The sequence below is a fragment of the Solanum lycopersicum genome, chromosome 8 (genome assembly GCF_036512215.1).
Source record: "Solanum lycopersicum chromosome 8, SLM_r2.1".
Lineage (NCBI taxonomy): Eukaryota > Viridiplantae > Streptophyta > Magnoliopsida > Solanales > Solanaceae > Solanum > Solanum lycopersicum.
In genome coordinates, this window is record NC_090807.1 from 64,524,744 (window position 1) to 64,539,447 (window position 14,704).

Below are 14,704 nucleotides of genomic sequence, written 5' to 3' on the forward strand. Positions count from 1 at the left end.
TTAAATCTTGTCAAAGGAACATGTATCATTTGCCATCATAAAACTAGAACCAACTTAGAACTCTTTGAGTGATTAAAGGAAAGAAGTATATCTCTACAATATCTTCTGATTAATAATATCTCCTAAATTTTCTAATAGATTTGCAAATGCAAAACGTTTCCTACCAACAGCTCAACCTTATACTTGAGACGTTGTATAACCCAAAAACTAACAAGTATGAGTAAAGGGAAACCTCAAGCAAAGCTTTCTTCCAACTTGTTATCGAGAATTTCCGCAACTAACATGTACTTACTTTCCCTGACCTGTACAACATGATTTGGAGGTAGGAGACTATTCTGGCTTGCCGTCGCCACTTCTCAAAACCCATGCTGATTTTTCTGAATGACATAGTTCCTTCATAACCTGCACAAGCATAAAAAATTATTTACCATACAGCAAGTCTTTCCTATAATATATCAGGAATTAGACAAAAGCAATGAAGCTTCTGCAAAAATTTCAGAAAAACCATTGCAATATGACCGACGACAATATTTCACACTGGAGCTCAAAGACCTACAACCAGTAGGAGTCAATGTAAAGTTGGGTGAGATTAGTTGTACTATGGTTTTGTGATGTTGCCACACAACATTAGGATTTTAAATACCGAAGGAGGAGTATTTCATTGCTTGACTAATTCAAAATTGAAATCACTACATCAACTACAATAATGTCAAAAAATGATATTCCTTAACACTCATTACAAGAAAAGAACTACTCACCTTTAGAAACTCAACATTGGTAATATCCCTATTCAGTTGCAACTTGGCAGCTTCAGTTACAGATGCTTTCTTTAGCTTGGCACTTGGTCCTTCAGCCATAAAAAGATCAATTACGATTTTCCTGAGAACCAACATTATGTATTAGTCATAGGCCTAGGTGTTCATCAAGCAGTTTTACTTATAATACAATGGTTACTAACCTCAATGTGTCATACTGTGGATTATCTGGTGACGACTTCAAAACATAGACACCATGGATGTTCACAGCAACCTGATTAATCACTGCCTGTATCTCCTCTTGAGGTGCATCAAAAACATCAACGGATGCAGTTATAGCTTTCCTTGGAGCTCCCTTTGGAGGATATGACTTAGAAACTCCAAGTTTTCGCAGACCTTGGCGGATTTGTTGGAAACTGGCAAAAAGTAAACAGAGGATTCTCAATCTGTAGCGGGCACAAATTTAGATGGAGAAAATTATGCGAATAAAACAAGTCATTCACATTTTTCTCTTAAGAATAAAAATGCTATGTTCCTTCTAAATCATAGACAGGTGAGGCGGACAGGAAAAAGACAGTGTAATATATTCTATGTTATGATCAATTCCCATTCTAGAGAAGTAAAATAGTTATACCACATACAAGAAAGAGAAAGTGTGAATCATGTAGTGGACAATTTGGACCTAAATACTCACACAACTCACCTCAACTAATAAGTCTACACAAACAGGACTTTGAGGGGCAATTGGATCAACACTGCTCAAACGTATTAAAATATTTTACAGCAAAGAAATGTGTCCTATAACTAGACCATCTCATCCTTAAGGAAAGCTGGTCATACATGGGATGAAACAATCAAATAGCAGAAGGGTGAAATCAGGAAGAATTGTGTTAAGAGGTAAATGACTTACAGGGCAGATTAAAAAACCACCTATTTACACATTCCTTAAGATCCAAAGGATAATATTAAAAGCCATTAAAAAGGTGATGTTATTACTTATTAGTGAGATAACAGGTGACAGAAGTTGAAGAGAGCAAAAGCAATTTCAGAAAGCCCCAGACATGATCGCCAATTTTAGAGCAATTAAACCAAGGTCAATAAACCACCTCATTGACCCAGGTTTCTGCAAGAAACCGTTTGGCCATGCGAATTTATCACAGTTTGGAGAAGTGCTCCAAAGCTATTTACCAACTTGGTTTTCATCAAATAAAGTGCTCTATTCTCTCCTTCGCAAAAGTATAACCAACTCCAACTTCATACATTTCAAATAAAAGTGAAAATTATTTGAAATCCATGGCCAGACACCTACTTATTCTCAGACTATTTGTGTGACTAAGATGAATACCCAAAATCACTGTTCACTGGATATTATACAACAAAAGCAGAAATTTAACAAGTCATTTTCAGCGATCTCACCTGCAAACCTTATAAGTTCTAAAAACTTCTTGAAGTGCCTTTGGCAAAGCTTCTCGAATTTCTTCGGACATAGATGTTCTCAAAAGTGAGCTAGAAGTGGGCTTATCACCACTCGGCAATGCAGTAATGTCGGCATTACGGTTTATAGGATTCTTCATAGTAGGCCTGGTTCTTCCTCCAGGCAAAACATCATTGATCTGTTTTCCCAAGCACTCCCAGGTAGCTTGCTGCTCTCTCACTACATCACCATAAAGGTTTTCAAATTTCTTGTCAGGATGCTCTTTGAGCTTCCAATCATTCAGGTCAGGCCTCTCGACAGCTAATGATTTTAGTGCTGGTGTCGCAGCTTTAAGGAATTCAGGTCTCCTGCCAAAAACTGACTTTTTAATTAAGATACCCTTGGTAAACTCGTACAGAACGAAATTCCTCGCTAAAACTTCAACTCCACTATTCGTTCCATAGACTAATGAACTTTTTGGAACCCACAATCCTTGAACTAATTGTGCATATATTTGGAGGACTCTTATAATCTCATCAGCAGAATTATCCGGCGCTAGGTGCATTAAAGCATCAAAACGATGAATTGGAGGCCCCTGTTGCAAAATGAACTCAGATTTAGAAATGTGCTGCCTTTGTGAGCTATAAGGGCCATGGGGCCATGTATATGAACATTGCTGAAGGCATAAGAATAATCATGCTGCACAATTCAAATAGTGGGTGCAAACCTCAAGAAGCCATATTCTGACACGTTCTTCAAGTGGTAATTGAGACAACCTGAAAACCATCAATTTGACAATTTACAAGCTAAGACCATATAATGAGAAAGAATGTTCATTTAAGATAGTTGAGAAACATGGCATATCAAGAAAGGCTATCTATTCACATGTCAGGAATATTAGAATGAAGAAACAGCAAATTTCTTGCTAGAGAAAGAAAATAAAAGAATCACAAGCAGAAGCAATTCAAGTCAGAGGTTGCACATTTATGTCAAACTATGTCAGGCTGACAGCACGGTTTGATTTATTTAAACACGTCTTGAAGACACCCTTCACGTGCGGGCCTGATTCTTTTTCATGGGACAAGCACGTGAAAAATTCCTTTGATAAAAGTGACGGTGAAACTCAAATAAGGACCTCTTTCTGCTTTGATTTATCCATAGAGTTGTTTGTGTTTATGTTATGTTATCTTCATAGTTTACATGATTCACTTTTTCTACAGTAAAAGGCACACTTCAATTGTGCCATGCAGTTCAAGTCTGAGTAACCTCCTTTTCCTGCTGAACTTACCACTTCATGGAGTTAGTATCTACATCTTCATAGCCCCAGCAGACCCATGGGCGGATCTAGAGTTTCGATTACAAGTTCCGTCAATCACAGTAGCTTTGGTTCAAACACTGTATTATTTTAAAGTTCATTGAATAATAATAAATTATTAATTAAAACCCAGTAACTTCAAACTAGACTACTTAACACATACGCTTCAAATCTTGGCTCTACCTTAGTTCCATGGCACAACATTTGCTAATGATTAGCTAGACCTTAGTGTTTGAGTAATTAATAGCTTGCATGCCTTACTTGTGTTTACATTCTATCCTAATTTTCCCTCAAATATTATTTGCTCCAGTCTCGTACATGGCCAAAGATTAATTAAACCTCCCAATGTTGCATTCTTAAAAATCCCCTTCACCGTATTCTGTTGAACTTGATTCTGTTAGTGAAATTCTCCCTATTCCCAGTGAGTCTAAGCCAGAGAATTCCTGTGCCCCCTCTTTAACTAGAGAGATTTTTCCCCAGCTCAGAAAAATGTATCTACAAATTTAATATACGAGAATTACATTCATTGATGTTGCAACTAGGCTTAACTACTATGTGAATCTGATCTCTGACAGTGTAGGAGATTACCAGTCCATCAACCAAAGACAAGTCAATTGCTATCTAAAAACACTATTTTATGAACAAGTAATCAAAGATCATCACAAACCTCAACTCAACATTATACAGAACGCAAAAATGAATAAATAAATACAATGAAAGAAAGCAAGAAATAAGCAAATGCATTACAGTAATTTGCAATTTCCATGGAAAAGAAAAAGAAGATAATTTGCAGGTAGTGAAATGGTCCAGCAATAGTGCAATACTGGAGGATGATAACACCCAACAATAAAGAAGAAGACGATCAATATGATCATAGATGTAAATAAAATTTTTGTTTTTCCATAGAAGCTCCTCCAAACCTTCCAATGTCAAAACACACAATGTGAAGGACCAACTAGAGTGGCTGACATACCTTGTTCGAAGAATTTTTAATCTGTCAGTGTCAGTTGGTCTTCCAGGACAAAAGGCATTCAGATAATCAACCCTGCATATTGAATAAGAAAAGAAAACTGGTATTAGAATGAGAGTAGATAAATGTATGATGTGAGGCAGGGAAAATGCTTCTTTTAGTTGTCCTGAACAGCAGCAGTTTGCCCAAAAAAAATATTGTTCAAGCAAAGAAAAATAAACCATATTAGCACACATACGGGCTCATTGAAAATGGTACTGGAGAGCCTTCCTCCATGGACATTTTCTGCAGATATCTGGCTGAAATATCACTCCTAGCCCCATGGTATTTTAGATGTAACCAATGCTAAAACAGGAAATACAACAAATATTAATAACTTCACAAGGATCTGCATCAATGAAACTGTTTGGAATGATACTTGAAACTGCATGAAGAAAGCTAACTGCTCTTGAGCAAATATTAATAGAAAACACTTGCAACAGAAACGTCAATTCAAACCATGTAGATGAAAAATCAGCAGCCACTCAAGATAAAGAACAATATGGAGAGTTCTTAGTTCATACTGAAAAGCAGAAATTTTTTGAGTACATGTTCACAGGTGTTCATACCTCTCCAATATCCTTTTCGATCCCAGGTGATTTGTTCTGCACAAAAGGTATATATTTCAAGACTAAATCAAGGAAAAGGTAACACACTTTTACAAAAAGCTTGTACAACATCAAGGAAGGATAGCCTAGTTGCAAAAGATTCTCCACCTCCAACAATGAAGTTGGGGTTGACTCGAGTCACCAATTGAGGCGAAGTGGAAAGACAGGTAGGTGTGGCATTTACCAAACAAGAAAAATTAAGACTTGAAGTAGCAGACTGCTTAACTACTGAAAACCTATCTTTAGGCATTCCCGTTATCATTATTTATCCAAAAATGTGGCAAAACAAGTAAAGCAGGAAATGGGAAATCCTTGACATGTGATATTTTAAGTGCTAGCCAATAATCCATACCATAATATCACATGTAAGTGGTCATATACAAGGTCCATATATGTTGAGCTTAGGAGCTGTAATCACAGAAAAAATCATGAAATGAACCTGCTTCTTTGATGGTCCCACGGGCCTTTTCTCCTTGACGTCTTCATTTTCAACACTTTTTTCATCATTGTTGGTGATAATGTTCTTCTTCAACTCACTTTCCTTAAGATTCCGCTTTGATGGCCGGAGTTGTACAACTGCATGAACAGGATTGAGGTGTAACTGCATAACAAACGGGAAGCAAGAGCGTGACTATGGAGAACATCAGTAAGCTTTAGTATTTTTCTCTTGACTGCAGAAATGAGCTTCAAATCACTATAAGCAAACCCAGAAAATTAGTTAAAGTTATTCACACCAATATATATAAGAAACAAAAGAATAACTAGAATAACTTGACAACATTTTGCTACTAAGGAATAGTTTGGTGAGAAGTATAAGGTATAATAATCCCGGGATAAAATGCAGGATTATTTTATCTTGCAATTAGTTGGAGGTATTAGGTAGTCCTTGGATTATTTATCCCACCATTTATACAATAATGATGGGATAAGTTATCTCAAATACATGGTGGAATAACTTATCACAAAATAATTAATCCCTCGATAACTTGTTCCCTAGTAAACAGCCCCTTAGTGGCACTTGGGGTGAATAAGAGAGCCAGAAACACTATACTATTATAACTAGATAACAGTAGAGTCAGATTTGACAGCGGATGATTTGCTTCAACTTGAAGCTGATATAAAATTGACTTGATCACACTTGAAGTTGAGAGAGTAGATACTCGACATCGTTATGGTCCTAATTAGATTTTTAAAAAGAAAAGGACAACAACTGAAAAATGCATAAGCACATACAGAAACTGCAGAAGACTAACTACTAGTCAATCAAACTTCATGAGGGAGTTAAAGATGCATTTAAGCCATCACAAACAAATTGTTTACCTTATCACCAATGAGGACCCCAACAGCATATCCAGAGGTGCAAGTTGGTAATGGTATCCATGATGTAGAAAGCATCTGGAAAATGAGAAACAATCAGATTCTGGCTAAAGAAATTAGAACTGAAATTCCTGCTAAGGGAACAAATATCAAGTGCAGATTTTCCAGAATCTAAATGTCAAAGTTCGCCAAAAACAACCTCATTATCCTACACCTAACAGCAGAGTTACAACCAGGAAATTGGACGATATATATGTATAAAGCAGTGGTTGCAGGCTTTGAAGGTGACAGGCACCACAATTGTAACATCTTCGTGCCATTTAACTAGTTAAAGTTTGACGTGCAACTGACTTGCACATACAGACATAATTTGATGAAAAGCCAAACAGCATGGCAGCACAAGGTGGATTTTGCCATTTTTTAAAGGGAGAAAAACTGTAGCCGCCAATTGCTAGCAACATTTGGCCTATTTCTAACAATTTTATGCTCAGAAAATAGGGAAAAGGAGAGCATATATATACATATACGTGTGTGTGCACGCGCGTGCGGTGTAGCTTTTTTGTAAACACCTAGACTATTACACCGGGTACGTGCTATCTCCCACTAACTACCAAAAAATGTACCAGATAACTCTACCCAGCAAAGTCACACAGACGAAAAGAAATTAACTGGTTTGTTCTTTGTCTACGTTGCGGTTTAAGAAGAGAACAATACATTAAAAAGTCATGCTCCCATACATCTCAAAGATTCTCTTTACATTTTGAGAGGATAAATCAAATGAACCTGCTTTTTTACTGTTGCAGCATGGACAGAGTCTCTGTCAAAGTTTTTAGAATCCAAATCTATTGCCAAATCAACCTCCATTTCTGCAGTTGAAGGTCTCAACCTCACCTGAAAATATAAAAAAAGGGAATTCAGAACTGATCACTTAAACCCAGCTAGTCCATTCTTATCTTTAACCTCCCATTTTCAATTTAATCTTCGAAACTACTGATTCATTTGGCATAATAAACAATGACCAAGTTATTCCACCAAATGAAAACATTAAGGACAATAGTAACTCACCTCTTGACATCTTTCCTCCAATTCATACGGACGCCATACGGCCTTCAATGGGTATTGAAACACATATAACTGACAAACAAAAAGAAAATTATACTTAACAAATTAAAAAAATGCAAAATTCAACAAAAAGACAACACATTTCTTAAATCGAGTAACCTACCTGAGTGCTGGGATCAAAAGAAGGGTTAATACACACATCAATTTCACGAACAATTTCATCATGATCGCTGTCAGTGACTTGTTCTTCATCTTCTCCCAGGTCGTTTCCTGTAGTCTCTCCCTCCAATGGAACGTCGTCATTACCTGTAACCGCTCTGTTTTCGGCTAAATGAACAGTCAACTCTTCCTTTTTAGTCGAAATGGCTGAATCAGACTGTGGCAGTGTTTCAATTTTTGGTTTGGTTTCCGGTTGAGGCTTCAATTTAGAACTTTTAGGAGCAAAACGGGATTGCCTAGTCGGAACTTTACTTGGACCGTCGAAGTCCAAATCCATCTCCGCCGTGTACTTCACCGGAAAATTAAGCTTCAATCCAGAGGATGAAGGGAGGGTTTAGGGCTTATGAATTGAGGCAAGAAACATGGGATTTAGTGAACTCGAACCGAATGAAACAAAAATGACACCTTAATTTCTCTTTCCCTTTTTGTTCTTCTTTAGTTCTAGTTATTTAATTAGAATTTATTACTACATGCTAAATAGAATTATTATTACTCTTAATCAAAAAGAATCTTTTCCTTTTTGTTCTTCTTTAGTTCTAGACTTCTAGTTACTACTCTCTCTCGTTTTATTTGTCACAATTTTTATTTTTAGAAATTATAAAAATTTTAACTAATATTTTAAGATAAAAAATTATAATTTATAATTTTTTATATAGTTTTAGAATATTTAATTTTTATTTAAAATATTAAATTGATGTAATTTAATTTATCTTTAAAAATTAGTTAAATTGATTTTCAATAAACACATGACAAATAATTCTGAATTACTCTTAATAAAAAAGACTACTTGTAGTGTTCGTTTGACACTTTTAAAAAAATTTGAAGTAGGACATTTAACATCAGGAATAACAAATAATGCATAGTTTAACTATGAATTTTTTAATAGATGTGACAGTTTAAAGGTCTACAACTTTTAATACTGTGCTTGAAGGTCATAATTTAGAGGGTAACATAATAAAATATGAGTTTTTAACTTTTGAGTAGATTTAAATTTTAAAAACAACCTATGAATATCAATAAAAGAATCCTTTCTAATCTATTTTTCTTTTATTTATTAGGTATCTTCCATTAGAGTCACAAGATAATATAATCCGTAATTAAAGTGGCAGAATAGCATTAACCTTATTTAGATAACCCGTAATTCACGCATATTAATCCAAATTTTAGTTTCAAAAAGAATGATCTTATTTTCATTTTAGTTTGTCTCGAAAAGACAACCCCCTTTTTTTTGGCAATATTTGAATTTTAACTTTCCCTATGACACGTTTAAAACCACAAGATTCATGCACATTTTGGTACATTTGACATAACTTCAACCATATTAAAACACTTCTTTTCTTAAATTACATTCCAAGTCAGACTAGGTAATTATTTTTGAAATGAAGGGAGTAATTCATCTGGTGACCTAACTAATTTTTATGCGTTAACAAAATATGCCAATTTTACAAAACATCTAGATGCATCGAGTACGTAGTGTGTTAAAAATATTATGGAAAAGGCTATATCAATTAAACGGTAGGATATTCCCATAACTTGAGTGTCCTTGAGGTTATTTCAGCCGATGTAGGCGTATATATCCTCAATATAGCACGGCAGACTGAATTATGACATTCAAGTAGTAAAAGAACAATAACAAGCTAAAATCGCCAGGATTATGAAAAAAGTATCACTCATCATTTGCAAAAGCAGGCAAATATACCATGATATTAAGAATTTCCAAATCTCACGCCAGAGCACAAACTTCACTAGTCTAGATAAATGTACCACCACTAACCCCAAATAAGAACCCTCTTCAATTGTCTTTACAACATCTATGGTACCATCACACTCAGCATCTCTCATGATGCTTCTATATCTCCAAACATTACTTGCGCAGACGGTTTCGACGCAGTGAACCTGTGTACTCCACCTACTTGCGGTCCTGAAAGTTTTGAAGTCCTAAAAATAACAGAGCTAATGCTTTAGGTGAAACATGAAATGAAACTTAGAACTTTTAGCTTGTCAAAAGAGTAAAACAACTCACCACAAAAAAACTCCAATCTACCCATCTAGTATCGATTATAGGCTTTACCGAAGTCTTCACGCCTCTGACGCTGAAAGTCATCGTAACTGTCATGAGGTCTTGATGGATGATAGTTATCCATAGGGTTTGGATACCTTCCCCTTGGTTCCATTGGCATGTTGGGTCCAGAATAATGTGGATTACCTGCAGAGTTGTCATACTCTTGATAACTCTGTTGATTATAACCACCAAACCCGGAGGCTGACATTCGTTGTCCTGCCAGCTGTTGCCTCCTTACTGCATCAATTTGAAGAAACTCTTCCCATTGCTTTGCATGTTCAACTCTAAGGATGGACAATTTCTTCATGTAGTTCTCTCTTACATCTCTAATGGCCTAAAATTGACAAACCAAAACAAAATTATCATTGACGCCCTTACATAAACACATAACCTGACTGGAATTTAACACATCTGCATGAGGGACTTCAGAGAAGGTCCTTGTTCAAAGCCAAACAAGTCTGAAATCTAAAAAAAATCCAAATGGAAAAACAAAAGGAAAGATGAAAGTTTAAGTAAATCTTATACCTCTCTATGCTTGTGATTTTCTTCATCTTCTTCCTTGTCCCGAATTCTTCCTAGATCTATGGCATCCTTTTGGTATTCCAATTCAACACTCTCCAAGGACAGTGGAACGGAGGGGCGGTCAAAATCACGGTTAGATTTCATGTCAGAATCACGTCTACTCGCATCCCAACCATCAGACCTGTAGACACCCCTTCCCTGACCATGACCATCATAGGAATTATATGAGTTACTCATATAAGCAGCACGTGCCGGAGACTTTGACAGGCTTGATCGACCTCTAGCTCCATCATTACCATAAGCTTCATCAAATGAAGAGTGGGTTAAGCACTTCCAGCGAAGAACTCTAACAATGATGGCAGCTTTAACATGGCAAACTATCTTAAATTCTCATAGTGAACCCATCTGAAGCAAACGAGTCTCTACATACTTTCAGTGAAAATTTTCATTGGGGGACACAATCCTTTCATTTGAGTCCACCAGGAATGTTACATCAGAATCGAACAGAATGCTTGAAAAGAACTTACCTCTTGCTGCCACAAAAAGAAAAGCATTGATAAACTAAGCAGCGTATATTACTAAAGCAAATAAATCAACATCAGAACAAGCCTGTGAAGTTCATACAAAACTTAATTGTGAAAGTTACATGTAGAAGAGGAAAATAAGAAACCAAAAGCAGGCTAAAACTCAAAATGTGATCTACTTGTAGAAGAGACAGCGGACTATTTGCTTTCCTACCTTGTGAACCACTCCTTGCAATTTTGTGAAAATCATCATGACCGCGATCATCAACAACCTTCTCTTGTCTTCCGTACCTATGGTGTAACTGTGATGCACTCTGAGGACTGTGATTGGATCTCTGAGAATTAGAACGTACCATACGAGCGCTAACAGGACTTCGGCACTCAGGCGACTTTGATCTGGACACCTGAGAACTAGAAGGACCCTTTTTGTCGGCATCTTCTTTAATTTTATGTACAGCATCCACTCCTTTTCTTAGGATCAATCTGTCCTTCCCACTGACTATAATAAACTTCTCCTCCATTTTGATTTTGCAGCCAACATCTTTCTCAATTTGATTTATAACTTTCTCGGAGAATAAAGCTTTCACATGGCTTTCCCTTGCAGGCACTCTCTCAAAGAAATCTTGAGACTTCCGACTCGCTCCGAGAGTAGATGGACATCCCTAAACATGGTTTATTTAGCACACAAAATAAAGTTTGACATTTGCATAAACTCTTAAATGAGTCTAAACCTTTGACAGATATGGAGGTACACACCCTTTTGATTTTTTGATAGGCAGCCTGTTTTATATTTACTTAAACAGTAGTAATATATTCTTGTGCAAGACAAGGTTTGTTAATAAAGCCATCATTGTTTTCCCAAAAGAGAATCCTGGTTGGACTTGATAGAAACAGCATGCAGAAGGATCACAAGAAAACAATTACCAGTCAATGCATGCACACAACTTGATTTTTCTTTAGTTATGCCTCTAGTTCAGAAGGATCATATGCAAAATATTGCCAGAGTTAAAGCTCTTACAGGGTCAGTTTTAGTTATTAAGTGAGATACTAGTATATGCAAGAAAAGACACCTTTTTGAGAGGTACATACCAGTATATGCAAGAAAGATCGCATGGATAGATTTTCAGTTTTCATACTTATCTAAGCCAACCCAAAAGAATCATTTAAAAATTCATTAGTTGGAAGTGGAAAAAGGAAAAAGATGAGTGTAATGACCAGTTTATAGTATGCCAACTGACCCAGTATATCAAAAAAAACAAAAGTGGATGTTGCTCTACAAGCATCTGATAACTGGACAGCAAGGTAAAATGAAAACAACTGCCTTCACCAGAAAATACAAGAGAATATTAAGAAGCGAGACTAAAAAAAATGAACTATAGTTCTCTCACTAATTATCCTCAGCAAAAAAAAAATCAACATCCTAGAGAGTAAGCATGAGGAACACAGGAAATTATTTATTAAATGGTTGACTAAAAGTAAATATTTACTGATATAACCCTTGTGATCCTTAAAATCTCTCTCCCTCCTCGACAAATATGCTGGTAAAAAGAATAATAATAAGAATCCCAAAACAAAGCAGTACCTGAGTAAAGTGGCCCGACTCTCCACATATTTTACAAATCATTTCTTCCTCCTTTCGTTTCTTCCAGTTTCTCTCAGTAGCTTTGGATTTAGCTTCCCAAACCTTCGCTTCCCTGCTAGTAAAATCCGTCGGCACAGCATTGGGGTCGCGGGCATCCTCTTCTTCCTCGTCTGAACCAACATGAGGCCTTTTTTCTGTCACAATTTTATCCTGTGCCTTAGTTGTGTTGGATCTAACAGGGCCAGTATATTCCTTGTAAAGATCACTGAAATCATCATCAATATCGGAATCTTGCCTACTAGACATATCAAAGAACACCCTGTTTTGGAAAGATATAAAAGAACAAGGAAAGACAGAAAGCATGTTACTAACACAGACAAGAACAAATTACACAAACAGAACTCACAGCAAAATTCTCTATGGTAATATATTCAATATCAATTTACCAATCTTAAATGCATTTTGTACTATAAGCAGCCTACTTTTTACAGATAAGGTACATCATTGAGAAGAAGGGATTAATCCATAGAGATGACGTACAGAAAACATCTTAAAGATTGCAGTTCCAATATAGAGATTCTAGGCAATCACTTATTCATTAGGAATGTTGAATAGGCTCCATATGTTCATAAAACATATCGAATTCCTCTAGACGTGGCCTACAGTGATTTATTTAGCTCAAAGGCTCTGATATTTCTTTCTCCACATGACCACGTGTTTTCCTGAGAAGAACATTCTAGGGTTTCGGCTTTCCATTTCTTCTACCTCTCAGCTACATGATCATTAAATCACCCACAGCCAAGCATAAACCTTAAAAATCATAGTGTTACATAACATTATATTGGCACTGGGAGTATAGATCAATCTGTCTTTGGTTTCAAAATTGAATTTGGGCTGCTCACTGCTATATCAAGGATAACATCAAAGTTCCAATCAAATTGAGCTGATTGAAGTACCTTCCCCTTTTCCCCCGCTATTGCTATCCCGGCCTAAACTAAACCTTTTTTAACATAAGTAATTTGTATTATTAACAAACCAGCTCTAAAAATAGCTGGAATGTAAGTCTACACTAAGAGCTAGTGGTGATAAACAAATGCTCCAGGGCCAGAATTAAATATTCTGTTATTATACTTCATGCTGTGTTTTCAACTGATAAAAATTGTCATCCGAATCTAATCTAAACTATAACCAAACAGTATCAAACTTATTATTTCCCATCAACAAACCTTCAAGGGTTATTTACTACATATGTGTAATTAATAAGCTTTCAGTCACACCACATTATACTTCTGAACTTCTTCATTTTCTTCTGGCTAGCTAGTCAAACATAAAATGGAATACATGATATCCAGCCTCAAAGTTCCGCTTATATAAAAGTTGACAATCTAATTCCTGCACATTGAACACCTTAGGCACTATAGCTCTCTTATGATTTTTTTTAGTTATACATAGATTGAAACATGAATATTTACTGAATTCTTCGAAAGTCATTGTTTCTATGCAGATGCATGAAATGCAGTTTTCAGCAACTGTTGTAAATAAATCAACAGCAAAACAATCAATTCCATAAAGTCATAAACACTACAATACAAAACACTCTCGTTCAAAGAGAACCTAGGTTCAAATTCTAAAATATAAAAACCACAACAGAATGCAACCGTTTCGGACAATAAACATACTATTATCGATTAAATTCCAATACAAACAGCAAAACAGATACAAAATGAGTATGACAATATTAACAAAATACAGAAAATAACGAAGAAGCAAACTGAAAGAGTACCTGAATTAAGCAGTCAAAATTCACCGATTGATTTGATATGTGTTCGAAATGAAAAAAGTTAAGCCCTACTTACCGGAATCGAGAAAGAAGCTAGGGTTTTGCTCTCTGAGTGTTTGAAAGCGGCGTTGTTAGAAGGAGATTGTGGGGAAAATGAGCAAATTTGTTATTTTTCCGACTGGGCAACACTTGGTTGTATCTCACCGTTGATCTTATTAATCCTACGGTTCTCGTTTTGTGCTAACATCTTTTGATATTTTCTTTTTTATCAAATGCTTTGGGGTTTTTATGGATTTGGCCCCCTTACTTCTTTTTTTCTTTGATAGAGGTAGACATATACTTAGGCACGTTCAAAATCGAATGGAAACTAATAATTTAAATTAAAAAATGGAAAAATTGTTTGGATTGATATTTTTAGTAAATAATTATTGGTTTTAGTGATTTTTTTTTTAATTATTTATAGTAACATTATGTTGAATTTGTAATATGCATTAAAAGTGAACTATGTATATAATAAATATGTATTATAATCGTT

General features: G+C 35.7%; 2 protein-coding genes across 4 annotated transcripts; both read right to left on the reverse strand.

The window, feature by feature from the left end:
- Nucleotides 1-44: 44 nt before the first annotated feature.
- Nucleotides 45-8,231, reverse strand: LOC101256904 (uncharacterized). Its single transcript, XM_004245723.5, has 13 exons — nt 7,644-8,231; nt 7,484-7,552; nt 7,202-7,309; nt 6,422-6,496; nt 5,541-5,702; nt 5,063-5,098; nt 4,693-4,799; nt 4,458-4,529; nt 2,897-2,945; nt 2,172-2,764; nt 959-1,171; nt 759-879; nt 45-402 (listed from the first exon to the last, which is right to left on the reverse strand). The coding sequence occupies exons 1-13, from the start codon at nt 7,974-7,976 to the stop codon at nt 331-333; spliced, it is 2,010 nt and encodes a 669-aa protein (XP_004245771.1). The 5' UTR covers nt 7,977-8,231; the 3' UTR covers nt 45-330.
- Nucleotides 8,232-9,351: 1,120 nt separating this feature from the next.
- On the reverse strand, nt 9,352-14,469 carry LOC101256403 (uncharacterized). Of its 3 annotated transcripts, none has more exons than XM_069288610.1 (6): nt 14,246-14,469; nt 12,390-12,708; nt 11,022-11,469; nt 10,287-10,585; nt 9,723-10,095; nt 9,352-9,637 (listed from the first exon to the last, which is right to left on the reverse strand). In XM_069288610.1, exons 2-5 carry the CDS (start codon nt 12,693-12,695, stop codon nt 9,748-9,750), a joined length of 1,401 nt encoding a protein of 466 aa, XP_069144711.1. In that variant the 5' UTR covers nt 12,696-12,708; nt 14,246-14,469; the 3' UTR covers nt 9,352-9,637; nt 9,723-9,747. The 3 variants fall into 3 exon arrangements, with proteins under 3 accessions (XP_069144711.1, XP_004245770.1, XP_019070849.1); XM_004245722.5 differs by having other exon boundaries at nt 14,173-14,424; XM_019215304.3 differs by lacking the exon at nt 14,246-14,469 and having other exon boundaries at nt 12,390-13,360.
- Between the last annotated feature and the right edge of the window lie 235 nt (nt 14,470-14,704).

Coding starts and splice junctions, on each gene's coding strand:
- LOC101256403 (XM_019215304.3), bottom strand. CDS start 12,752: ATGCTTTCTGTCTTTCCTTGTTCTTTTATATCTTTCCAAAACAGGGTG. Junction 10,586..11,021: donor TGCAAGGAGTGGTTCACAAG/GTAGGAAAGCAA, acceptor CATTTGATGAAG/CTTATGGTAATGATGGAGCT. Junction 10,096..10,286: donor AAAATCACAAGCATAGAGAG/GTATAAGATTTA, acceptor TGTCAATTTTAG/GCCATTAGAGATGTAAGAGA.
- LOC101256904 (XM_004245723.5), bottom strand. CDS start 7,976: ATGGATTTGGACTTCGACGGTCCAAGTAAAGTTCCGACTAGGCAATCC. Junction 4,530..4,692: donor GTACCATTTTCAATGAGCCC/GTATGTGTGCTA, acceptor TTCAATATGCAG/GGTTGATTATCTGAATGCCT. Junction 2,946..4,457: donor TTAAAAATTCTTCGAACAAG/GTATGTCAGCCA, acceptor GATGGTTTTCAG/GTTGTCTCAATTACCACTTG.